The sequence below is a fragment of the Myodes glareolus genome, chromosome 25, assembly GCF_982192425.1.
Source record: "Myodes glareolus chromosome 25, mMyoGla1.1, whole genome shotgun sequence".
NCBI lineage: Eukaryota > Metazoa > Chordata > Mammalia > Rodentia > Cricetidae > Myodes > Myodes glareolus.
In genome coordinates this window covers 36,299,436-36,325,906 of record NC_142050.1, presented here as the reverse complement: position 1 = coordinate 36,325,906, position 26,471 = coordinate 36,299,436, and the positions used below count along the sequence as shown (strand labels likewise).

The 26,471-nt window shown below is 46.5% G+C and overlaps 1 protein-coding gene across 1 annotated transcript in view; it reads left to right on the top strand.

Annotated features, from left to right (window-relative positions):
* Positions 1-26,471, top strand: part of Zc3hav1 (zinc finger CCCH-type containing, antiviral 1) — a 46,199-nt gene that overhangs the window by 7,220 nt on the left and 12,508 nt on the right. Inside the window, exons 2-8 of the mRNA XM_085683832.2 lie at positions 8,377-8,512; positions 13,594-13,846; positions 17,324-18,238; positions 18,591-18,686; positions 18,912-19,035; positions 21,567-21,741; positions 26,103-26,226. Of these exons, the coding sequence (XP_085539958.2) occupies positions 8,377-8,512; positions 13,594-13,846; positions 17,324-18,238; positions 18,591-18,686; positions 18,912-19,035; positions 21,567-21,741; positions 26,103-26,226 (1,823 nt within the window). The remainder of the gene's footprint in view (positions 1-8,376; positions 8,513-13,593; positions 13,847-17,323; positions 18,239-18,590; positions 18,687-18,911; positions 19,036-21,566; positions 21,742-26,102; positions 26,227-26,471) is intronic.

Below are 26,471 nucleotides of genomic sequence, written 5' to 3'. Positions count from 1 at the left end.
CAGATTTTATTTTATTTTTTTTTATTATTTTTTTAAAAATATTTATTTATTTATTATGTATACAATATTCTTGTCTGTGTGTCTGCCTGCAGGCCAGAAGAGGGCATCAGATCTCATTTCAGATGGTTGTGAGCCACCATGTGGTTGCTGGGAATTGAACTCAGGACCTTTGGAAGAGCAGGCAATGCTCTTAACCGCTGAGCCATCTCTCCAGCCCTAGACCTCAGATTTTAGAGGGGACTATTCTGCTTTATTAAGGCATAAAGCTTTCTTCCCTCATTATTAAAATGGACATTGTTTTTAATTCTTTTGCCACTAAATTATAATCTTTGACTATTTTGATTGTTTGTGCACATCTTCCCTATAGAACTACCTTAAGCTTTATGAGATGATGATACTAAATTCTTTTTTAAAGTTGTGTATATGGCATTGTGCATTCTACCTGCATGCATCCCTGCAGACCAAAAGAGGGCACCAGATCTTACTACAGATGGCTGTGAACCACCATGTGGTTGCTAGGAACTGAACTCAAGACTCCTGAAGGAGCAGCTGAACCCCTGAGTCATCTCTCCAGCCCCTGTTGCTATGATTTTTTTTAATAGTTAAATCCCCCCCCCCTCTTTTTTGACGCTGAGGACTGAACCCAGGGCCTTGCCCTTGCCAGCAAGTGCTCTAACACTGAGCTAAATCCCCAACCATTTTTTTAAATTTCGTATCAATAAGCACATTCTTGCCTTACTTGTTTTGTTTTATGGTTGCGCAACTACTACTGCTATCAAAATCCAGAACACTTACTTCATCGCCCCAGAAAATGCCCTCAGGCCTGATTCTTTCCCTCCCCCATCCCCCCCTCCCCCATGTATTCTGGCCCTTTGCTCTCAGTGGCGTCACACAGTGTGGCCTCTTTCTGGGGCCTGCCTTGCTCCGTTCAGGCAGAGTGTTTTCAGAACTTGTGTTTTAGCTGAGCTAGTGGCACATGGTTTTGGTTTATTTACTGGGGAGGAGCCTTCCTGGGGTGTTCTTTCTTCTGTAGCGTCAGGCACGCACCTCCTCAGGCCTTCAAGGCACACTTGCTCTTTTCTGCGACCTGGTGACCAAGCAGGGTGCACGCCAGAAGAATCAATTTGGAATCGGTTCTATTTCAGATTTGTTTCATGCTTTTTTACTTCCATCAAACTTGACATTCAGTGTCGGCGATGTTCTGCAAAAATGAACTAAGAAGCTCCATGTAAGTAATGCTTCAATGATTAAAAAACAATCTTAAACAGCGAGAAGCATTTTAATGTGCAAGTACTGTGCGCCAGCCCATTGGGGCTCCACACAGCCGTTTGACCACACATCCTTTATGCTTTTGTGTTATACTGAGGTGGAGAAAAAGAAGAAAGCACTTTTGTTAAGTTTAACTTGGCTTTCTTTTCATGAATTTATTTGCTTTCTAACCCTGATGGTGTTTTCTTCCAAACAGGAATCTGATCTTTACCGACTAGTTGCTTTGGACTAGGCAAGGTCTAGAGGAGAAGATTCTGGAAGACCAAGCATGTCAGGCCTAAGAAACAGGCAGGCCTTAAACTCCAGTTTAGTGAGGGGTGACCTTGAACCTCTGATTCTCCTGTCTCTGTCTCCTGAGTGCTGGGGTTGCAGGTGTGTGCCTGGGTTACAGGTGTGTGCTGGGGTTGCAGGCGTGTACCGGGGTTGCAGGTGTGTGCCACTATGCCAACTTTTAGAAGGCAGACATCACTTTAACCAAATTGGAGCAGGGAAGCTGAGCTGGTTGGAGAGAATAGACCATTTAATAAGCCTTTAATTGTTTAGCATTTCAGAGAAGCGAATTTAGTGGTTTAGATGCCACACCCTCAGGCTGAATGGGGAACATGATGAACATATGCAGTCACCCCTCAGAGTCCCTGGGTTGGGGGACCTTCCAGTACGCTAGTCTGTAATACAGAAGGTGTAGTTTTTACACGTGACCTTCACATATCTATCCTCCCACGTACTTAAAACCATCCCTAGCTTATGTGTGCTCCCTAATACGATGTCAACGCAGTATGGCTGTTTATTCTGAAGTGCTGGGGAAGTCCTGACAAAATCTGTCTGAATGAGGAATGAGGACGGGACTGCTCCTAGGTGTGGTTGAGGAGGAGGAGGTTTACTGTAAGAACACGAGGGAGAGAACAGCCCTAGGCAGCTGGATTTCCAGACTGAACCCAGAGAAGAGCAGACAGAGACAGGAAGAGAAGAGTGGAGAGAGTCGCTGAGGACCAAGAGGCCACAAGAGCCAAAATGGCTGGTTTTATAGGGGGAAAAAAAGCACATGCGGGATGAGGGGGAGTGAAACTCAGAGACTGGAGAGGTTTAGGGTAGGGGGCATACCACCAGCTTGGATGACAGGTATTTGTGAGTAGGGAGAGACTGGCTGCACATTCAAGTATCTTGGGAAAGAATAATGGTGCCAGTTTCTTTGTGCGTGCGTGTGTGCGAGAGAGAGAGAGAGAGAGAGCGAGAGAGCAGAAGAAAGTATTGGGTACCCTGAAACTGAAGTTACTGGTGGTTCTGAGCTGCTCCATGTGAATGCTAGGAACCAGATTGGAGTCCCCTGTAAGAGCGCTGAGTGGCCTCTCTAGTCCTATACTTTTAAAGATTTAGTTAGGATATGAAACAGGCATGGAGATCTCGTTTGAGGGTTTTTGTTGTTGTTTTGTAGTAGGGATTGAACCCAGGACTTCCTACATGCTAGGCAAGTGTGTAACCCCTGAGCTACATCTCCAGGCTGGACATGGCATGGGGGAGAGGATTTTTCCAAGGCCCGAAGAGAGCCACTTGGTACCAGTTTATCTTACCCTTGGTCACAGACCTGTCTCTCAGCTCCCTCTGGGCCTGGGTGTTCTGACCTCACTTCCTGCTGCAGCCTCAGGCGCTGCCACGTTGTGACAGTTGCCTGGGTTCCCTTTACCCCCAGAGTGTTGTGGTAATGCGACTGTGGGAAACAGCCATTTAACCCCACTCTTTCTCTCCCTGCATAGCCTTGGTTGTGCTGAACTGTTCTTTGACTCCATCCTTGTGAGCGACTGTGCACAGGAGGGGATCTCACAGGAGGTGATATGTACTGTCAGGACCCCAAGGGCAGGCCAGTCCAGATGCCTGAATACTAACCTAGATACCATCTCTCACACATCCTGGTTCCTTTTCTACCTGGCTTATATTATGGTGCACTATTTCCTGTTTTCTATGCAAATCAGTTATCTCTGTGTTGATCAGCCCTATAGGTTAGAGGGGAACACAGGGGTCCCGGAGGAAGGAAAGAATATTTCAATGTAGTGCCCATCAAAACCCAAGACTCTTAGGTTTTCTTTTACTGTGACCTTTGGTTGAGCAACTGGTATGTTTACCTACGGGAACACCCAGTCAGGAACCTTACTTAGAACTGACTGGGAAAAGCCCAACTCTCAAGTCCTGGCCCCAGAAAACACTGGACTCACTTGGCGCCTCTCAGCAGTCTCCAGGTGTGGCTGGGGTCCGATCATTCACTGCAGCCCTCTGTGCATGGTCATGTGCTGCCTGGGTTAAGAGGCATTTTCTGGACTAGATTGTTTAGGCCAAGCCCCTCGGCTGGGGAGAGTGTAGGTTAAAGCAACATTTTGTTTTGTGGATAGAAGGCAAAGGAAAAAGGTCATTTATTGGTTAAGCTTGGCGTCTGAGAGATGCCCCTGCCTCTAGAGACATGGCCGTCCTTGCTCCTTTTCCAAAGTTACCCTTCATTTCTTACGACTGGAGGAGCCATTTGCTTTCTTGTGTATCTGCTCTGGTGCCAGCGCACTCTGCAAATGTTTGCATTGTCCGGGGCGATTCATGCAGGATTGTAAACAAGCTCTTTTTCAGTCTGGGAGCTGGGGGCACCTGAGGCTCTAATCGCCCTCTCCTGCAAGAGCCATTGTCCCCTGTGGGGGAGGGAACCATGACTACTTCCAGGATCGCTTGGAAGCCAGCCATTCAGTAGCCTGACAAACCCTCCGATTGAGACGATTCTTTTCCGTGCTACAAGTTGAAGACTCAACTAGCAGATCTGGGATGGGACCCAGACGTTGCGTTTCTGACAACCTCCCTGTCGACTCTGGTCGGAGGGGCACTGGGAGACTCTGACACCAGTCCCTGGCTTTCGGCTGGGTGTCAGGCTCCGGAAGTAGGGCCCGGAAGTAGGGCGGAACGGTGCCGAAAGAGGCTTCAGCCTTAGCTCTAATTAGACCAGGAACTGCGCCTGTCAGTTCCCAGCAAACCTCCACAATCGGTGTTCGCCCTACTGTGCTTTATTCTTTTTGACCTTCTCTCTCCACTTTTATTCTGCACCCAGTTTTCCTGTTAGGAATGACGAACGATGGCTGCAAACATCCCACATTTTTCATTTGCAAGTTTCTGAGCTACCTGTGTTCAGGTTCGCGGATTATAGGACTTCCCCCGCCCCCTCTTGTTTTTGACGGCTGAGTTCAAGGACCTGGTCTTCCTCTTACCTGCTTCACTCTTGAGGGTTCAGTTTATTGGGCCTTAGTTGCCCACATTAGGGTTATTGTAATTGCTAAGCTCCCAGGCAGAAAACTTGTGGCAGATGTTAATTTCTGTATTTCCTCAGATAGACAGCAAGTACAAACTGCCCCACCTTTGTGGCTGATCAGTGTACCGGAATGAGGACGAAGATTTGAAACCTGTAAGAGGGTCTGAAGAGATGGTTGCTCTTCCAGAGGTCCTAAGTTCAATTCTCAGCAACTACATGGTGGCTCACTACCATCTATAATGAGATCTGGTGCCCTCTTCTGGCCTGCAGGGATACATGCAGGCAGATCATTGTACATAATAAATAAATCTTTACAAAAAAAAAAAAGCCAAAAAACCCTGTAAGAAGCAGCTGAGGGAATGCCTGGAGCCTGTGGGGAAATAGAAACATCAGGGCTTGCTGGGGTTGGGGCGTTAGCCACATCCAGACTAGTCATATATGCAGCAGATGGAAGCACTGTTGGCGGTGGAGACCAGAGGTTGGGGGGGGGGGGATAGAAACGAAGAGTAAAACTGGAGCCATCAGAAGGACAGCATCAGGAACAGCAGCCAGCCCAACTCGACTCTTTTTTTAGACATCCATGTCTTGAGTGGGCGTTCAAGCAGAGGGACCCACATTGGCATGCCGCTGGTCAGGATGTCTGGGCTGGACCCAAAAGAAAAGCCAGGATTCCTTACTCTTTTTGACTTAACAGTTGTCATTCTCTCAGAGTCAGGAGGTGGAACCTGTCTGTCTGTGTCTGAGTGGGTGGCTTTACCCGCTGAGCCACTGCGCTGGCCCTGGGCAGCTAGGTTATACTGGCATCTGTAACAAGACCCTTAATGGGAATGGCTAAGGGAACAGTGAGACGAGAGTAAGGTAAGGAAACTCTGAGGGGCACGGGAGGGATTACCTTCAAAAACTCTTCTGCTTAGCAGCCCCCTCAGATCCTCTCCGTGGCCTCAGGGAATGGGCGATAAGGTGGAGTTTCTGCCCAGATGCTGAGGGTTCTTGGTGGGTGGAGGCTGGTGGGGGCAATTATCTGAAACCACAGAGCAGAAGCCAAAAGTTAGCTGAGCCAGGTCACCCTTATCAAGGAGCGCCAGAAACACCCTGGAAGCCAAGGTTAGCAGTGGGGAAACTAAGGGAAGGGAGTGTCTGGGAAAATGGCTAGGACGGGGGTGTGTGGGGGTTTGAGGGGGTAGCACCAGCCCTTCACCTTTCTTTGAAGGAAAGTGCTTGGGAGGGTTGGCTGGAGTTCAAGGACTCGGGTAGTGGCCAACAGGGTTGGGTCTGTAAATTTTTTTTAAAGGTTTTGGTACATCTGAAGGCTTACTAACATTGCTGTTGGTGACCCTGTGTGTGTACACACACATGCACACATATGCTTGTGTAGGGCATCATTTCCTCAGGAGCTGTCCGTCCTCCTTATGTGTTGAGACAGGTTTTGTCCTTGTGTTATAATGCATCAAGGGACTGAGTTAGCTGACTAGTGAACCCTAGGGATGGATCAGCCTTGTGTGCACATCTCCAGTGCTGGAATTGCACACAAGCTACCAGGTGTAGTTTTTTTTTTTTAATGTATGTTCTGGGAATTGAACTCAGATTGTCATGAATGCAAGACATGCACGCACTTCACTGATTGAGCGGTCTCTCTAGCCCATGTGAATGACTTTTAAAGACTAATTTTTTTCCTTCCTTCCTTCCTTCCTTCCTTCCTTCCTTCCTTCCTTCCTTCCTTCCTTCCACAGGGTTTCTCTGTGTAGCCCTGGCTGTCCTGGAACTCGCTTTGTAGACCACGCTGGCCTCAAACTCACAGCGATTCTCTTGCTCTGCCTCCCAAATGGTGGGATTAAAGGCGTGTGCCACCACCACCTGGCAAGACTAATTCTTAAAGAATGATTTCCATCTGGATGTGTATGTTTGTGAAAGCCCACCAGTTTCCACAAAATCATTTTGCGTTTCTGTTTACCAGGAATAAGCAACTGAAAAATGGTAGTGGAACAGGTAATATTTAATATTTAGAAATGAAAGACAATTATTAAAGGAAAAGTTTTAGTTACAAATAAAAATTGGAATAAGCCCTGGGTAAACCAGCTGCTAGTTTCTGCTTGAGACCCAGATATTTTGGTGCAGTTACTACACCGGTAATACGTAGTATCGTTTATAGAGGTAACAGAATTATGTGCTATTTTACAGAAATTGAGACACTCTGAATAACGTGGGTGTACAAAAGTAGTCAAGCTCATTAAGGGTTTTTGACTAGGATTCGACATCATCGTGAATCATTGTGTTAATAGTTTATGTTGTAAAGGACATGTAAATTATCGCCATTGGTTCCAAAGTAAAACACAGTAGAGATTCTAAGAGTGAGCCATCTGGTGGGGGTACTGGAACCAAACTCTGGCAGGGCGGCCAGGGCTGTTGGCCATCAGTCCTTCTGCAGGCTTCTTGGTGGGCAGTGGCTTCTGAACACGCTGTTTTCTCTTCCTTTGCCAGTTTCTTTTTTTCTTTCATGGCTGTGTGCAAAAGAAGTATTATAACAGTTAAGGTCAGAGATTGTGTGTGTGTGAATGTATCAATTTGTAAACTATAAACCCCTTCTGATTCAGTTGTTTGGTAAACATGTCATTATTTTTGTCAGCATCATTAGTATTTTATTTATTGGGTTTTTGTTTGTTTTGGCTTTTCGAGACAGGGCTTCTCTGTGTAATAGCCCTAGCTGTCCTGGAACTCACTCTACTCTGTAGCCCAGGCTGGCCTCTAACTCATAGGGATCTGCCTGCCCCTGCCTCCCAAAATGCTGGGATTAAAGACATGAGCGCCACTTCCTGGTTTATTTAGGGTTTTTGTTTGTTTATTTTTAGCCAGGGTCTCTTTTTGTGGCCCTGGCTGGCCTGGAACTAGCTATGTAGATAGAGCAGGCTAGCTTCAAGCTCCTATCTATGCCTCTCAAGGTCTGGGTTGAAAATCATGTGCCACACACCCTATGTTTTTTGTTTTTTGTTTTTTTAAACTCTGAGGCAGAGGTATGCAGATCACCATGAGTTTGAGACCAGCACGGTCTGTGTTTCAAGTTCCAGGCCAGCTGATGTTATATAGTGAGACCTTGATTTTGCTTTTTTTGTTTTGTTTTGTTTTAGTCTTTAGTCTTGTTATTTCTTTTGTTTTAAGTATGTATTTGTTCATGTGCCATCAAACTGGGGTCATCAGGTTGCTGGCAAACCTTTATTAACTTTACCCATTGTACCATCTGACTGGACCAGTGTACCTTGGAAAATTTTTTTTTTCTGCAGGATTGGTTATGTTAATTACTGAAGGATACATTATTGATTTTTGCTGAGTGAAAAGGAGTCTTTTTTTTATTTAATCTACCTTACACATGCTAAACAGATGCTCTGCCACTGAAATCCACTCTTAAATTTTTTCTTTGTTGTTTGTTTTTCAAGACAGGGTTTTTCTGTGTAACAACCCTGACAGTCCTGGAATTTGCTCTGTTGACCTGGCTGGCCTTGAACTGGCAGAGATCCACCTGCCTCTGCCTCCCAAGTGCTAGCTAGGATTAAAGGTGTGCGCCACCACTGCCTGTCAGCAATGGATTTCATTATGGCATTTTTGTATATCCATGCCGTCAAGCTTTGGTCTTTCTTATTTATTCCCTTCTCCCAATGCCCCTGCCTGCCCCCACCCTCATCATCTTGGTAATCCCTCTCTTCTCCCCATTCGGAACTTTGGAACTCAAGATGCCTTCCTCCCTCTCCCAGCCCTCCATCCATCGCGTGTGTCTGTGGCTGCCTTCTCCTCCATTTCTTCTGTGAAGTGCAGACACTGACAGCTGTCCCCCTTTCTTTCAGGAACCTTTGCAAATACTCTCACGAAGTTCTCTCGGAACAGAATTTCCAGGTCCTGAAGAACCATGAACTTTCTGGGCTTAACCAGGAGGAGTTGGCAGTACTCCTGGTCCAGAGCGACCCCTTTTTCATGCCTGAGGTAGGTCCTGATTCTCATTTTAAGTAGCAGGCAAGAGTAGTATGAGCAAGCCAGCCGTGGTGATGCACACCTTAATCCCAGCAGCCTTGGGAGGCAGAGGCAGGCAGATCCATACGCGTTTGAGACTAGCTTTTTGTCTCTGCAAGCAAGGCTTTCTGCTGAGACCCTGTCTCAACAAATTTGGGTCTGGATGCCTCCTCCCCTAGGGTGCCAGGGATTCCACTGTGAACAGGATGGGTTGAAGGCAGTCATAGTAGGGATCGGTTGATGCTTTACATCAGGGTGGCCTTTGGATTGAAGTAGGAAAGATAGAGGTACTTGTTGTATTGTTATACAAGAGAGTTATACCTTAAACCGAGTGATTAAAAAAACATACTTTAGGGGGTTAGAGAGATGACGCAGCGGTTAGGAGCACTGACTGCTCTTTCAGAGGACCCGGGTTCAATTCCCAGCACCTGCATGGTGGTTCACAACTGCGTAAATCCAATTCCAGGGGATCTGACGCCTTCCTACCAGTGCACATAAAAATAAAGTTAAATAAATCATTAAAAAAAATTCTTTAAAAATGAAGTTTTCTTCAAGTTTTTTACCCCTTGGTAGCCTCTTCAAGGGCCAGCAGACCTCTATAGCTCAGAGGTCAAACCTGGGCTGCCACCAGTTCATAAGGAGAAGTCCCCGGAGCACAGCCGTGCTGACACGTGTACAGGTGGGCTGTTGCTGCTCTCCCTCTCCAGGGGTCAGTTGAGAAGTGGCAACAGAGACTGAGTGGCCAGAAGAGACTGAGAGGCGTCCTGTCTGGACTGTTGCAGAAGTGTGCTGCCTCTGGGTCTTGCCCAGTTCCGACTTGCTGCATAGACGGGCAGAGGGTCTTCTAGGGTTCCATGCTGTCTTCTAGGGTTCCACGCTAGGGGGTTGGCTCTGTTGCCATCAGGATGTGGCGTTCCACCAGCAACAAGGGATTTGTCACTGGTCCCCAGTTTTCATTCAGTGCGACTGTAGATGGGAAGCCGAAGGCAGCAGTTTACTTTTGAAGAAACGGGACGTCATGGGTAACATACATCTGCTCGCATCTCGATGACCAGTGCTTATCGTGTGGTCATTGTAGCTGAAAGGGAGGCCAAGAAATTTAGTGTTGTCCGAATGACCGACTGTGAGGCGCTTCTATGACTGGAGGAAAGATGGAGACAGCGTGGACAGTCGCGTCTCGTCTGCATCGGCCTACGGAGTGGGGGGTCACTAGATGTTGCTCAAGGTCTGAGAGAGAATAACCCTCGTGAGAATCCTTCCGAGTGTTCACAATACAGAGTCAGTGCCAGCCTGGCACCGAGAGGAAGGCAAAGGAACACGGGAAGAAGGGTAGGAGAGCTGCAGAAGCCGCACAGAAGGCTGGAATCCAGTTTTTCCTGTTGGATTAACAAGAGAGCCAGTGGAGAGTCCTCGAGGATTCAACCATTTGGGGAATTTAAAAACTTGGTTCAACGGGTGATTTTTTTTTTTTTTTTTTTTTTTTTGAGGTGGCTGCTGAACTTCAGCAGCTATTGTGCGAGAGTGTTACATTGAAAAGAAAAGACGCGTAGGGGGAAAATGGCGATGAATTTGATAATTCTTTGGGGAGGACCTACTTTTCCCTGCCACAGCTCTAGAGTTCTTCGTAGCGCTATGCCTGCTCTACGCGCCATGCCTGCTCTATGCGCCACGCGCTACACGGTTTGTGCGAGTTGGGCAAGGGGCTGGATATTGAAACACAGACACACAGAGACATGGGTAATGCCAAGAATGCCCCTTTTATTGTGTTCCTGGGCTTCTTATATAGGGTCTCCTTCCACACCCTTACTCTCAGTTGCAAGCCCCCCAGAAACCACTCCCCGGACATCAGGAACCTCTGAGGATCTGGTGCTCAGAGCAGCTGCAAGACAAGTTGTTTGCTCAGGGCAGCTGCAAGCTTAGGAAAACAAGTTGTTTTACTGAGGCAGGCAGGAGGTCACAGGAAATTCAGGGTCTGAGGGTCCACAATCCCCAACAATTCTTTAAGTACGTAGGGTGCTTTGCCCCATATCTATCTATTTTCTCTCTCCCCTCTTCCTTCCTTTCCCCTCTTCCCTAGATAATCCCAGTCCCTTTAACATCATTCATCACCCGCCTTTCACCACCACGGTGACCTTGGACAGAGTTCCAGACCCTTCTGGCATCATCGCCTCTGTGATTTAAGATACAGAAGTGCCAGGCAGATTTCTGTGAGTTCCAGCCTGGTCTACAAAGTGAGTTCCGGGTTAGCCAGTGATATGGGATTCCCCTCTGTATGCTGCGAACACTATTGGTTAATAAAGAAGCTGCTTTGCAGCCCGGATGGGAATTCCACGCAGATGGAGGAGAAAGCAGGCAGATTCAGGGAGACAGACGCGGAACCACGTGGTGTTACACAGATGCATAGAAATGGGTTAATTTAAGATGTAAACCTAGCTAGGCATACACTAGAGTCATTGGCCAAACAGTGTTGCAATTAATATAGTTTCAGTGTGATTATTTCGGGTCTGGGCAGCCAGCAAACGAACAAGCAGCCTCCGTCTACAAACCAGGGCTACACAGAGAAACCTTTTCTCAAAAAACAAAAACAAACTGGGTCGTGGTGCACTTGGGAGCAGAGGCAGGCGGATCTCTGTGAGTTTGAGGCCAATCTGGTTCCATGACAGGCTCCAAAGCTACAAAGAAACCCTGTCTCGAAAAAACAAAAACAAAACCCAGTATGTAGGGGGCTGGAGAGATGGCTCAGTGGTTAAGAGCATTGCCTGCTCTTCCAAAGGTCTTGAGTTCAATTCCCAGCAACCATATGGTGGCTCACAACCATCTGTAATGAGATCTGGTGCCCTCTCTGGCCTGCAGACACACGTGTAGGCAGATATTGAATTCATAATAAATGAATAAATATTTAAAACAAACAAACAAACAAAAACCCAGTATGTATCAGGTATTCTGTTAAATACTGAATAAAGTAGTGGACAAGACACACTTCCCTACCCTAAAAAAATTAGCTGTTGAACAGTAAGATGGTTCAGTGGATAAAAGAACTTGTCTCCAAGCCTAATGATCTGAGTTCAGTCCCTGGCACCCACATGATAGACGGAGAGTACTGACTCCCCCAAGTTGTCCTCTAGTAGCTCAAAGTGTCCTGAAACTCATTCAGCTGTCTAGCCTAGGCTAGTCTTGAACTCCTGACTCTCACGGCTTAGCTGCTATGTGCTAGGATTATAGGCAGTGTACTATGCGCCCTTGCTCTTGGATATGTAATTTTTTGAGACAGGGTCTTAGTTCTCACTTAAGTAGCTTGAACTCCCGGAGATCCACCTGCCTCTGTCTCCCTAGTGCTGGGATTAAGGAGTACACTTCCTCACCTGACCATTATTTTGTTTTCTTAGAGATAAGATCACTGTATGTTGCCCAGGCTGACCTCAAACAAACCTCCTCTCTCCACTTCTTGTGTGTTCATATTATAGACATGCTTCGTGTAACTCTGCTCCTGGGGTTTGAACCCAGGGTCATGTGTATAGCAGGGAAACACGTGACCAACTGAGCTACAGCCCAGTTCCTAGATTTGCATTTCTAATGTCTGTCCAGGTGCTTATGGTCCAGACAGCACACTTGGGGAGCTGTGGTCCAGACTCAGAGTCTATAGCGGTCATATGAACTCATCTGGTGTTAGAGGCTACCCATGTGGCTCTATTGCTATTCCTGGAGTCAGACTCCTCCCAGCAAGCCGGGCAGAGCCAGTTTACACAGCCTTTTAGACCATTTTCAACTTCCAAATGCCTGCGAGTTCAGGTTTGTCACGAATCATCCTGGGTTCCTCATCCAGTGGTTCAAATACTTGCCTCAACAAGACAGCCTTGTATTTGTTATTTACTCTGCTTCACTGTGGAAAAGCAAACAAAAACTAGGGGATTGCTGGGTCCCTGAGGTCGCTCTGCTGCCAGGCCACCCGGCTTCTTCGAGGGCTGTCTCTCAGCCCTGCACCCGTTGGCCTGGTTTCGGTTGCAGCATCTCTGTCTTTAGTGGGAATTCCATCCCGTAGAGCTGTGTGTGCAAATGCGTACAGAGCAGTGAGTGATTCTCAGCCTTCCTAACGCTGCGACCCTTTAATACAGTTCCTCATGTTGAGGTGACCCCTAACCATAAAAAAATTATTTCATTGCTACTACAAAATGTAATTTTGTTGCTGTTATGAATGGGGAAAGGGTGTGTGCACCTTTAATCCCAGTACCTGGCAGGCAGAGGCAGGTGAACCTCTTAAGAGTTTGAGGCCAGTCTGGTGTACATGGAAGTTCCAGGCCAACTAGGGCTACATAGTGAGGCCCAGCCTCCATCTCCTCTGTCTGCTTCTCTTTTTCCTTCTCCTCCTGCTGTCTCTACACCCACTCCCTCACATATTTGAAAAGATGTTCTTCTGGCTCTCAGAGACCAAATGACAGAATCCCAAAGTTGCAGGTAAGACACACATGTCTTTTCAACCATAGAAGTCAGAATCCAAACTAGACTTTCTCCTTGGGAAGGGTATCCTTTATGATGTCCTGTGCATAGCTTGCCATTTGAGTTTGATTCCTCCAAGAATTATCAAAGTCATCACTATTTTTCCCTTATAGTTCTTTTCTTTCTCTCTTTTAGGTTTTTTGAGACAGGGTTTCTCTGTAGCTTTGGAGGCTGTCCTGGAACTAGCTCTTGTAGATCAGGCTGGCCTCGAACCCACAGAGAGCCACCTGCCTCTGCCTCCTGAGTGTTGGGATTAAAGGCATGCGCCACTACTGCCCGGTTTATATTTCTTTTAAATGCAGGGTTTTGCAATGAGTTTGGTAATCCTCCTTGCCCCAGCCTCCTGAGAGCTGGGCTACAGCTATGTACCACCAAGCACGCTGTCATCGTTAACTAGCCTGCAGATCTCTCCTATCCCCAAATATGTCACCCATTGAATCCAAGAAGAGGTGGGCTGTGTGGCCATTGTTTTTCTGCTTTTTACCGGAAGGGGGCTTATGCATTTGACAGGTGTGGCAGATTCGAGGTGTTCTTGCTCATTGTTCTTCTCCCCTCGGTAGATATGCAAAAGTTACAAAGGAGAGGGCCGGAAACAGATCTGTGGGCAGCCGCAACCGTGCGAGAGACTCCACATCTGTGAGCACTTCACCCGGGGCAACTGCAGTTATCTCAACTGCCTCAGGTCTCATAACCTGATGGACAGGAAGGTGTTGGCCATCATGAAGGAGCACGGGCTGAGTTCTGATGTGGTCCAGAACATCCAGGACATCTGCAACAACAAGCATTCTCGGAGGAACCCCCCTGCCATGAGAGGTGTGTCCTTTGCCTTTTTCAATTGTGCGAACTTCCAAATAAGCAGAACTTAGAAGGAAAGAAATCTACCTGTAAAATCTCAGCTTCACTGCACAAAAACCTGCTTGTTTTCCCTTAAACACCTTTCCCATATGCGTGCACCACTTTAATACAATTGATAATGATTTACACGTAGCTATCACAGCCCCTGATTTTAAATAAGTTATTATTGTCAGGCGCTCGTGTGTGTCTGTGTTTTGTTTGTGTTTATGTGAGTGTGTACACCCACACACTTCTTTAATGCCAGCACTTAGGAGGCAGGGGCAGGCAGATCTTTGATTTCGAGGCTGGTCTGGTCTACCTAGAGTTTCAGGACAGCCAGGACTACATAGAGATCTTGTTTCAAAACCAAATAGTTTAACAAAATGTTTATCTTATTTATTTGTTTGTTTGTTTGTTCGTTTTTTCCCTCCCGAGACGGGGTTTATCTGTAGCTTTGGAGTCTGTCCTGGAACTAGCTCTTGTAGACCAGGCTGGCCTCGAACTCTTAGAGACCCACCTGCCTCTGCCTCCCGAGTGCTGGGATTAAAGGCGAGCGCTACCACCGCCTGGCTCAAAAATGTTTATTTTTTTTCCTTGAAGCCTTCTTTTTTTTTAAATGAGAATGAAAGTTTTGAGATTCAGCAACTATTAACTTTGTTCCAGATGTTTAGCCTCTTCTCTGTGTGTGCATACAAACACGCACACATACAATTTTTAATTGCAGTTGCTTACTTATTTCATGCTGAAGTCAGAGGGTAAATTTCAGGAGTCAGTTCTTCTGTTTTGTGGGTCCTGGGACATCAACTCAGGTGGTTTTTGATACAGGGTTTCTCTGTGTCGCCCTGGCTGTTGTAGAACTTGCTCTGTAGACCAGGCTGGCCTGGAACTAGGAGATCCTCCTGCCTCTCCCTCCCACGTGCTGAGATAAAGGTGTGCACCACCACACCTGCCTTCAGCCTGCTTTCTTATAGAACCCAGAACCGTCAGCCCAGGGATGGCATTACTCACCATAGGCTGGGCTCTCCCTCATCAGTCATTAAGTAGGAAAACGCCCTGCAGCTGGATCTTCTCAGTTGAGCTCCCTCCTCCGGAGACTCCAGCTGTGTCAGACTGACAGGACATTAGCCATCACGACTGTATTATTTGGGTGTGTATAGCTGCACGTATGAAGGTCAGAGGGCAACTTAAACAGGCGTTCTGGAGAGAACTCAGATTAAACCCAGGTTATTCAGGCTTGGTGGCAGGCACTTCTACCAAACGAGCCCTCCTGCTCCTTGTCTTTATAAAAGATACAGGAGGAGGTGAAGTCTATGAAGCAGATGGGGTACCTGACTGACTCCGAGATGCTAGACGGACATGGTGAAAAGCTGCATTTCCTTGTGTTTGGCAATGGTTTATGGTTTACAGGAGACTTTCCCCCAGAAGACTTCATTGTTCTTCCTCACAGCAAAACTATGAACAATGTGGCAGGTTTATTATTTATTAACCTCACTTAAACATAAGAAAACAGATGCTTAGAAATGGTTAATCAGGGGCTGAAGAGATGGCACTGACTGCTCTTCTAGGGCACTCGGGTTCAGTTCCTGCACGCACTTGGCAGCTCACAACTGTCCGTAATTCCAAGATCTGGAATACATGCAAGCACCATGTACACATATTTTTAAATACACCAATGCACATACATTTTTTAAAAAAAGAAAAAAATTGTTAGGCAGCTGGACTTGGTGTATGTCTTTAATCCCAGCACTGTGAGGCAGAGGCAGGTGAATCGCTGTATGCTTGATGCATACAGAGTAAGTTCCAGGATAGGATATCCAGGGCTCGATTACACAGAGAAACCCTGTGTCAAAAAGCCAAAACCAAAAAAAGAAAGCAACGTTAAGCTTTTATTGCGTCATGCTTAGACACCGGACAGTACTGTGAAGCCGGAGTCCAGAGCCATGTTTCCGAGCTGAGCATGGCACGCGCGCTCTGACTCCACACGCACCCTTGTCTTCTGCACTCCAGGGCTCTGAGCAGCGGGTGTCTGCAGAGGCAGGTTTTGGTGTGTTCCATGTGCGTTCACTGTTGGGGGGAGAGATTGGTATTTACTGTCACTTCGAGTTCCCCTGTGGAGTTGGCCATCATGAGAGGAGGAGGTTTGCTTTAGCTATGCAACCGTTGTCCCCTTTCCTCTACCAGGACAGTACACGCATGCTCCTCAGAAGCACACACTCCCACCTTTCAAGTCCCTTTCCACAGCAGACATCATGGGTGTACAGCCCACACCCGGACTTCGCACTCTGGGTCACTCCTTCTATAGTCTCTGCTTCCAGGAGATGTGCACTATCACTTTTCTAGAAAGAAGGCACGGCTCCATCAATTTGACTTTTAGAGTGGTATTTTATTCTGTCTATGCTATTACAAATAAAGTTTGCCTGCAGGATCAGAGTGTAGAGCTAAGCCGCTAGTTAACCATAGAGGCCAGGCAGTGGTGGCGCACACCTTTAATCCCTGTACTCGGGAGACAGAGGCAGACGGATCTCTGTGAGTTCAAGGCGACCCTGGGCTACACTAAATTAATCCGGTCTAAAAGAGAAACAGAGCTAAATCCCAGTGCTTGGGAGGTGGAGACAGTAAGGGATATCGCTGGTCAGAGAGAGTATAAGGCGGGAGGAGACAGGAGCTCAATGCAGTCTGAGGATACAGTCTGAGGAGGGAGTCTGAGGAAGGATCGCCCTTTTGGTCTGAGCATTGCTAGAAGAACTCAGTGGCTGCCGCTCTGTTTCTCTGATCCTTCAGCTTTCGTCCCCTCATAGCTGACTCCAAGTAGACCAATTAGAATTCGTGCTACAGGCTTCAGCTTTTTCTTTTCTTTTTTCTTCAATATACATGTGCAGTAGGCTGGCTGAGAACTTGCTATATAGCCTCGTCTGAACTCCCACCCACCTCAGCCTCCCAAGCACTGGGATTATAGGCATGAGCCACCATGTCTGCCTTCAGTTTTGACTACAGATAAGTTTGGACTTTAGGGAAACCTAGAGGAAGAAGCCTGGAAGGTTTGTAATTTAGATGAAACCGTAACCTGAGTCTGTGTCCCTTTTCTGTTTGGGTTCAGTGTTAGGAACGCTCATTCAGGTATTCACAATGAATGGAATCTCTGTGCGTTGTAGAAATTCTTCTCCGATTTGCTCCAGTTCCACTTTCATTCACTGTAGTAATGAAATTTAACTGAGGACTAGGGTCTAGAGACAGGCTCTTGGGGACTGGGGGGACTCATTGAGTCCCAGGAGAGACCGGAAGAGTGTGGGATCCTCATCTTAGCCACAGACTCCTACTCTGCCGGGATTCCAGCTCCATCTTAAGATTTGTAGCCTCCAGTTAGGAAACTCAGCTCACAAGGCTGCTCGAGCAAAAGAGACCTGGACGAGGTAGGACCTGAGGTTCAACTTCTCTTTGGGTTCTTTCTCTTTCCAGCTCCCCATTCCCACCGCAGAGGCGGGGCCAGAGGCAGAAGCAAAAGCAGAGACCGGTTCTTTCAGAACAGTCTAGAACTTGTCCCGCCTGTTTCGCCTCCGGAGTCTGGTCCACCTAGCCCGGATGTCACCAGCTGTAAGGACTCCATGGAGGATGTGTCTGCAGATGTCACTGAGAAGTTCAAGTTCCTGGGAACTCACGACTGTGCCCAGCTTTCGGCCGGTTCATCCAAGACTCCCGCCGGTCAAATGGGAGCAAGCCTGAAGTTTTCAGAGAATGGGGACCTGAATGGCTTCTTTTCTAGGAATCCTTTTGATTCATCCCCAAGTCAAGCCACCGGCGGCTTCCATCTTGATGTGACACAAACACGTGAAGCCATGGCCGTGAAAACGAGCAAGCCTTCTGGACACCACGTGGATGTCAAGGGCAAGAGTGGGGCTCAAGACGTCCAGAAGGTCCCTTTCTTGGGTAGTTATGCTGGCGGAGTGACTTTGGAAGAAATTCTAGGCACAGTCAATGGTCTGGGAGAAGTAACATTACCTAGCAGCCGTCAGAAGAGTCCAGCTAACCCTCAGGATCTGCACACCGCTGGCAGAATCCCCGACAGTGGTCAAGACATGGCGTTCCTGGGTGGTAAATACGGAGGAAACACACCCTGGCCCATTAAATCGACCCATAATGTACCAAATAGCTCTAGTCAAATTCTGAATGAAACTCCTAACAACTCTGAAAGTAACACCACCGGCTTTGGGGTAAAAGCAGCAGTCTCGGGAAGAAAAGAAGCCGTGTGCTCTGGAGTGCAGAGTCTGAGAAACCAGATCTCGGCTATGCCCGAGGAGATCACCGCCCCTGCACAGGCCAGCAGGCTGCCTCTGTCACCTCCGCTTTCCTCAAGCCACAGAGTTGAGATCCCTGGTAAGAACTCTGCCCGTGCCTCAGTGAGCCCAGTCAGTGAGCCCTCAAGGATGGCCTCAGACTGCTGAGTGCAAGTCACAGAGGGAAGAGACTCCTAAGGCTGGAGGGCACAGGGAAGGACAAACACAATACCATGGCATTGAGTCTCCGGCCTCAGAATTGCAGTCATTTCCTAGCCAGGAGTCCCTAGGGCCTTAGTGGCCTGTGTCATTCTACAGAGGGCTGTGCAGACTCTTAGGGGCAGCCCAGGAATCCAGGGTGGATGTGAATATGGACCCCATTTCTGATGTTTTTCTCAGGGAGGCCAAGTATCCTCATTTTTGGCATCCAGGCATCCTCTTTTGTTTTGCAGATGACCTGTTCTACATCACAAGTGCTGCATCACCTACTGATGATCGTGGCCCAAAGGAAATCTGTCAGGACCATCTCTATAAGGGCTGCCAGCAGAGTGAGTTGCGGTTCCTGAAAGATCCTGTAGTCCTGCTGGGAGTGTGGCACACGCCAGGACTTGGCCAAGCCGGGACCAACTTGAGTGAGGGGATGATGGGAAATGCCTGGCTGGTAGGACAGGCCGGCCTTGACAGGAAGTCAGCGGTCAACTGAAGTTGAACAGCGAAGTTGAATTGGTTAGAAACCCCAACCCTTCACTATAAACCCTTCTCTGTCATTGTAGGCAACTGCGACAAGAGCCACTTCCATCTGCCCTACCGGTGGCAGGTATTCATAGATAATGTTTGGATTGACTTCCGGGCCATGGAGGACATCGAGAAGGCCTATTGTGATCCCCAAAATGAAATGTAAGTTGGTGGTTGTCCGCTGGCTAATGCTGGGGACTGCAAGAATAGTTAGTAACTTCAACAGTGACGTGATTGTTCGATCTGTAGGTATATCCTGTACAGAGGTCAGTCAGGTTTCTCTCTGTAGCAGCTCTGGCTGTCCTGGAATTTGCTTTGTAGACCAGGCTGACTTCGAACTCAGAGATCCACCTGCCTCTGCCTTCTGAGTGCTGGGATTAAAGGCGAGCATCACCACCGCTCAGCTCATGGCAGCTCTTATAAAGGAAAAAAACATTTATGAAAAAAGGCCAGGTGGTGGTGGCGCACATGTGATTTGAATAATTCCACGTGTTCTAGCACAGACGTTTGTTGTGTGCCTATGATTTTGTGTGCCATCTCTGTGTTCTGGAGACTTACAAGAGGGTTGCTTATATTACTGCATTTGCTAGGATTGGCAGGGGGATGGGGTGATAGCCACATAACCACCTTTACTTTTGATGTGCAAGAGGGAAGGGTACTTTTCATTCAGTATGGAATTTAGAAGCTTTTGATAGATGTCCTGTGTTTCCGCGTTCTGCCACTAGAGGGCGGAACTCGCTGTTCTCATATGTAGATGAGACATTTCTTTCTCCCCTCCCCCAGGTAAGACAACCCCCCCCCCCCCCATGTAAACCCAGTTTCTCAATCTTGAAACTATTGATGTTTAAGAATAGAGTTGTTGAGGGCAGTGTTAGCAGTATTCGTGGTCTTGCTTTCCCTGCTTCCCTTGGCCTGTGGTGACCACACATAGGCATCCACCTTTACCTAAGGTCCCCTGATCTTTCCTGATCAAAGGACCTGGGAGCTCATTCACAGAATGGCAATTCTCAAGCTTTCATCTCAGCAGCACTAGCACTCCTGGAATAGATCGAGGATCTGTGTATGTGAGTTACAGCTATCAGTACGTCGTATTAAAAATAATACCCAGGGCTGGAAGGGTAAAGTACTTGCCATGTCAGTGGGTGAGCTAAGTTCAATCCTTCACTGTGGAAGGAGAGTGTGGTCCTGACCTCCATGCATGTGCCTTTGTGCACGCACCATACACACACATACGTAAGATCACACACATTATATACAGTCACATCCTATACGTACACACATGCACATTATATACACATACTCACGTGATACGTATATTCACATTATACCCACAAAACATCACACATACACACTAATAAAAATGAAATGTTTTGAAGTTGTGTATTATGTAGCCTTCAGAAAGCTGTCTTTTTACCCCCCAGAAAGATATCTTATACACAGATAAATAGAAAAGCAAAAAATCCAGATAGTATATTGTTTCTTTCTTGTGTGGGTTTTGTTTTGGTGGTGGTGATGTTGCTTTTTTTTTTTCTCTTTAAAGATGTTTTATACTACTATGATAACTTTAACCTTGTCAATCCTCTTATGGTTTCCATATTATTATTCAAACTATTTCAACTGCAGTAAATCTGTTTTTGTTTTTAATTTAAAAATGAGTTTTAATTGGGAGTTGGAGAGATGGCTCAGCGGTTAAGAGCATTGCCTGTTCTTCCAAAGGACCTGAGTTCGATTCCAGCAACCACATGATGGCTCACGACCATCTGTAATGAGGTCTGGTGTCCTCTTCTAGCCTACAGGCATACACACAGACAGAATGTTGTATCCATAACAAATAAATAAATTTTTAAAAAAATGAGTTTTAATTAAAAAATTGAGTTCCAAGCTAGGTGGTGGTGAATTCCAGCAGGACAGCCAAGGCAACACAGAGAAACCCTGCCTCAAAAAAACCAACCAACCAACCAACAAATAAATAAATAAATATTCCTATCACTTAACCTATTGTTTGTTTTATGGGTGGTTCTGTTCTTTTACTGGGAGAATCATTTTACATTTTCCCTTTATGTAAATTTTTTTCCATTTTATGTGTATGAGTGTTTTTGCGTGCATGTGTGGATTCCCTGGAAGTGGAGTTACAATGGTTAAGAGTAGCCATATGAGTGCAGAAAATTGAACCCAAACCATCTGGAAGAGCAGTAAGTGCTCTTAACCACAGTGAGCCTTTGTACTAGCCCACTGGGGATTTTCTTCTGGGGGCGGTAAAAATGAATAACTTAAAAAATTTTTTTTAATTGATTAGTTACTAATTGTTTGAGTCAGGCCTTCACTAGGTAGACCAGGGTGGCCTCACACTCACAGTGATGCATCCGCCTCAACCTCTAGAGGGCTGGGATTAAAGTCCACCACCATACCAAGGAGGAATGCAGTATTAGGAAACCGTTCCATATGTAGTGCAGACAAGTTACCTGTCTCTGTTTCAGTTTTTCTATTATGTGTAAGACCAGAAGCTGTACAGAGAAAATTTAGGCTCCATCCCCTGTACCATTTAGAATGAAAGAGACAGAAATAGAGAAAGAACATTTAAAGATCCATTACAGCCCTAAAATTTAAATTCCATGTTTATGGTAGGGATGACCAGAATGTTGGAGGCAGAGGTCATTGAAGAGTTTACTTAATTTTTTTCCTTTTACTTTCAGCATTTTGATAGGAATCCATCAGATCAATTTCCAGAAGATGACCTGTGGTTCCTATCCCATCCGACGCCTCTCCACTCCTTCGTTTGTGCCACAGTCAGAGAATTCTGTCTTCAGCACCACGTGGCTCTGGTACTGGAAGAATGAATTTAACAGATATGTACAGTATGGGGATGAGGTGAGTACCACTTTCCCCTTAGGGCTGTCTTAGGGTTTCTGTTGCTGTGAAGAGACACATGACAGCTCTTACACAGGAAAGCATTTAATTGGGGTGGCTGGTACTTCAGAGGTTCAGTCTTTGGCATGCAGGCAGATGTGGAACTGGGAGTTCTACATCTGGATTGGCAGACAACAGAAGGAGTCTGTGTCTACACTGGACATAGACTGAGCATAGCAGACCTCAAAGCCCACCCCTCAAAGCCCACAGTGACACACTTCCTCCAACCATGCCTTTTCCTATGAGATTATGGGGGACGATTACATTCAAACTAGCACAAGGGGAAAAAGCCAAAGCACTATTAACAGAATGTTTGAAGGCAACGATCCTATCCTTGGAGAGTGGGTATAAAAGAGAAACCTGTGTGTGTGTGTTTGGTGGTAGGGGGCGGGGTGGTAGTGGGGGGTGGTACAAGGGTGGGGTGTTCCAGTTCCAGTATACTCTAGGAGAATTGAGGAACACAAACATGTTATTTTTCAGGACACTTGGGAGACACAATTCAATAATGTCCCTTTTCCTCGTTCTTTCTTTTTTCTTTTAATTTTAGTCATTTACATTTTATGTCCGAGTGCTCTACATTATACGTGTTGATGCCAGAAGAGGGCGTCAGGTCCCATTATAGATGGTTGTGAGCCACCATGGTTGCTGGGAACCGAACTCAGACCTGGAGAAAGAGCAGAGGTCCCATTATAGATGGTTGTGCGCCACCTTGTGGTTGCTGGGAACCGAACTCAGACCTGGAGAAAGAGCAGCCATTCCAAAGGATGAACCAGCTTTCTGTGTGTCCATTCCAAATGCACGGCCAGCATAGACAGCGGCAGTGGGGAGTTAGGAGAGTGATGCCGGTGTCTCAGCGATGGTCATACCAGCAGAATGTCTTTTTTTTTTTTAAATTGATTTATTGAGTTCGACATTTTTTTCTGCTCCCCTCCCTTCCTCTCCCACCCCCATTCAACCCTCTCCCATGGGCCCCATTCTTCCAATTTACTCAGGAGATCTTGTCTTTTTCTACTTCCGATGTAGATTAGATCCATGTATGTCTCTCTTAGGGTCCTCAGTGTTGTCTAGGTTCTCTGGGATTGTGATTTGTAGGCTGGTTTTTCTTTGCTTTATGTCTAAAAGTCATTTATGAGTGAGTACATATGATAGTTGTCTTTCTGAGTCTGGGTTACTTCACTCAATATGATGTTTCCTAGACCTATACATTTGCCTGCAAATTTCAAGATGTAATTTTTTCTGCTGCGTAGTACTCCATTGTGTAAATGTACTACATTTTCCTTATCCTTTCTTTAGTCATGGGGCATTTAGGTTGTTTCCAGGTTCTGACTATGACAAACAATGCTGCTATGAACATAGTTGAGTGCATGTCTTTATGGTACGATTGAACATCCTTTGGGTATATACTCAAAAGTGGTATTGCTGGGTTTTGAGGAAGGTTGTTCCCTAATTTTCTGAGAAATCGCCAAACTGATATCCAAAGGGGGCTGTACCAGCTTGTATTCCCACCAGCAATGAAGAAGTGTTCCCTTTACCCCCATAACCTCTCCAGCATTGGTTATCATCAATGTTTTTGATCTTGGCCATTCTTACAGGTGTAAGAGAGAATCTCAGAGTTGTTTTGATTTTCATTTCTCTGATGACTAAGGATATTGAACAGTTTTCCTTAAGTGTCTTTCAGCCATTTTAGATTCCTCTGTTGAGAGCTCTCTGTTTAGGTCTGTACTCCATTTTTTTATTTGATTATTTGTTCTTTTGATGACCAATTTCTTGAGTTCTTTTTTTATTTTGGAGATCAGACCTCTGTTTGATGTGGGGTTGGTGAAGATCTTTTCCTATTCTGTAGGCTGTCATTTTGTCTTGTTGACCGTGTCCTTTGCTTTACAGAAGCTTTTTCAGTTTCAGGAGGTCCCATTTATTAATTGTTTCTCTCAGTGTCTGTGCTTCTGGGGTTATATTTAGGACCATACGAACCAAATTTGGTCACTCACATTCAGTCAGAGTTTGGATTTATACGTACTTCAAGGGTTGGACTAGAAGATTCTAGCCTGACCCACCATGGGGACATAGTAAAGAGGAACCGAAGTCTGGATACGCTGAGCATCTGTCCTTTTGTGTAAAAATGTCTCTTCCTTTGATTCATAGGTTTATAAATTGGGGTAGGAGGGAGGAAACAGAGAGAGAAAGGTCTTCAAATCAAAGTGACATTGAAAGAAACAAATGAAGCTGAGAGTATAATACTCTAGGGCTGGGATTAAAGGTGTGCAACACCATCATTAAAGACATGCACCACCCAGTTTCTATGGCAACTGATGTGCTTACTGGGATTAAAGGTGTGTGTCATTATTGCTACTGAAATTGAAGGTGTGTGTTACCATAACCTGGTCTGTAAGGCTGACTAGTTGGTCTGTTTTACTCTCAGATCTTCAGGCAGTCTCTAGTTATTAAAATACAGTTGAAGTGTCACTACACAAGAGTAAAGGAAGGACAAAGAATGGGCAGTGTGAGCTTTCGTGTTAGAAGTGAGGGGCAATGGAGCTGCCTGCTAAAGCAAAGAAAGAAAATCCCCACCACCTCTGTGGGGAGCGCAGGTATGCCTCAGCAGAGACACCAGTGTTTCTGCTAAATGTTAATGTCCCCCATGGAGAGGACAAGTGTGCTGGGGCAGGGGCCCTCTGCAAGCAGGGTCCTTCCATGTTAGTTCAGCAGCACAAAGGGTGTTAGCAGCACACACGTTTTATCGACGAATCCCCCCAGGAACCTAAATAAGCAAAGAGGAGCAGGCAGAGTTGCCTTTTTGAAATGGTCTAAAAGACTTGATGTCTTGCCCCCTTGTCAATCTGCTCTTTCCCATGGCCTGTGGAGCATCCTTGCAGCAGAGTTCTCATCACACCGGATGCAGATTCTTTTTATGTTCCAGCCAAGTATGACGTCAAAGTACAGTCGCATCGACATGCATGTAGGCCCTTTGCCCTAGGACATTTTCCTCAGTGCTTCTATTCCAAGGCCCTCTCCTGGTGGACATTTGGTGGGCCTTTCCTTAGGGACGGGGGAAAGGAAGGAGAGGCTTAGTAGAAAACTGAATATCGCTAAAGGAATCATGAGCCTCTCCCCATGAGGGCAGTCGGCAGGATTCCTGTCTTCAGCCACTATGCTCTGGTTCTCAAGGAAATGTTTTGCAACTGTTTTATTGGGAGCCCCTGAATGTAGGGTTTTACATCCAGTCTGCTCTTACTGCAGAACCAATGCAGCGGAGTGGCAGCTTAGTTTTTTGCTTGTTCGTTTGTTTTGTTTTTTATTTGTTTGTTTTGTTGGGATTTATTTATTATGTATACAGTATTTGACTGCATGGACGCCTCCTGCATGTCAGGAGACAGCCCCAGATCTCATTACAGATGATTGTGAGCCACCACGTGTTTGCTGGGAATTGAACTCAGGACCTTTGGAAGAACAGCCAGTGCTCCTAACCTCTGAGCCATCTCCCCAGCCCCAGGGGCTTAGTTTTGACACCTGTCTTTCCCCTCCCATTCTGAGGCTTGCATTCTTCCTAGATGCCTCAAAAACCAGAGATGAAGTCTATGGTTCTTGAGTATCCAAGCCCCTTTAAACACAGCCTCAGTGGGTGGCAAGCCCAATGCGTCTTCCGTGTAACTGCCTGGCTGGAGGACCTGCTTACACTGCTTACCGGTGTTGAAGGCAGAAGAGAGAGCCAGGTCATTTATATTTGAACAGCAGCATCCCTGTTGGCACCTAGAACTTGTAGGAGTATTGGAAAGGCTTCTTTACTACAACTGCAAAGTGCCCATGATGTCCTGACTCACACAAGACTATCGATTCTGTCCCAGCGGCTGCAGATGAGTTTGTATTGTCTAGGTGGTGTAAAAAGAAAATTGCAGGGGCTAGAGAGATGGCTCAGTGGTTAAGAGCATTGCTCGCTCTTCCAGAGGTCCTGAGTTCAATTCCCAGCAACCACATGTGACTCACAACCATCTGTAATGAGGTCTGGTGCCCTCTTCTGACCTTCAGGTATACACACAGACAGAATATTGTATACATAATAAATAAATAAATATTTTTTAAAAAGAAAAGAAAATCGCAGTCACAGTCTGCCGGCAGCCCCCAAAAGTATCATCCGTTTCTACAGACAGTGTTCTCTCCAGCTCTGTGACTTGGTGTCAGGTGGGAAGTTCTTGAACCTGGCTCGGGAGAGAGCATGCTAGTCCTGTCGCTTAAAGCAAACTGTGTAAGAGAATAGTAGAGATTTCTGTCCCAAAAACCTACCCTCACATATTTACCTGTGTGTTCTTAACTTTTTCTGCATATAGAGCAAAGGCCATCCCCGCTCCAACATCAGCTCTCCGTACCTGGAGTCTTTGTTCCGGTCCTGTCCCAGGGGAGTTGTTGTGCCGTTTCAGGCCGGTTCACAAAGCTACGAATTGAGCTTCCAAGGTGAGTTCCTGTCTTTCGTAGTGTGGAATGTCTGTGGAATCTGGCACTGAGGACACAAGTAGACAGTCCACGCGCATTGCCACACCCAGGGTCAAGGGTCTTTTTTCGCGTGGGAACCGTCTGTGTCTGAGAGTGGCGCGGCTGGTGGCCGTCAGATCCATGTTCTGACTCTTTCTGTCACCTCTCTCTTGAGGGATCAGAAGTTTGGACAAGAAGTCTCTAGGGGTTCTTCAGCTCTCTCAGAG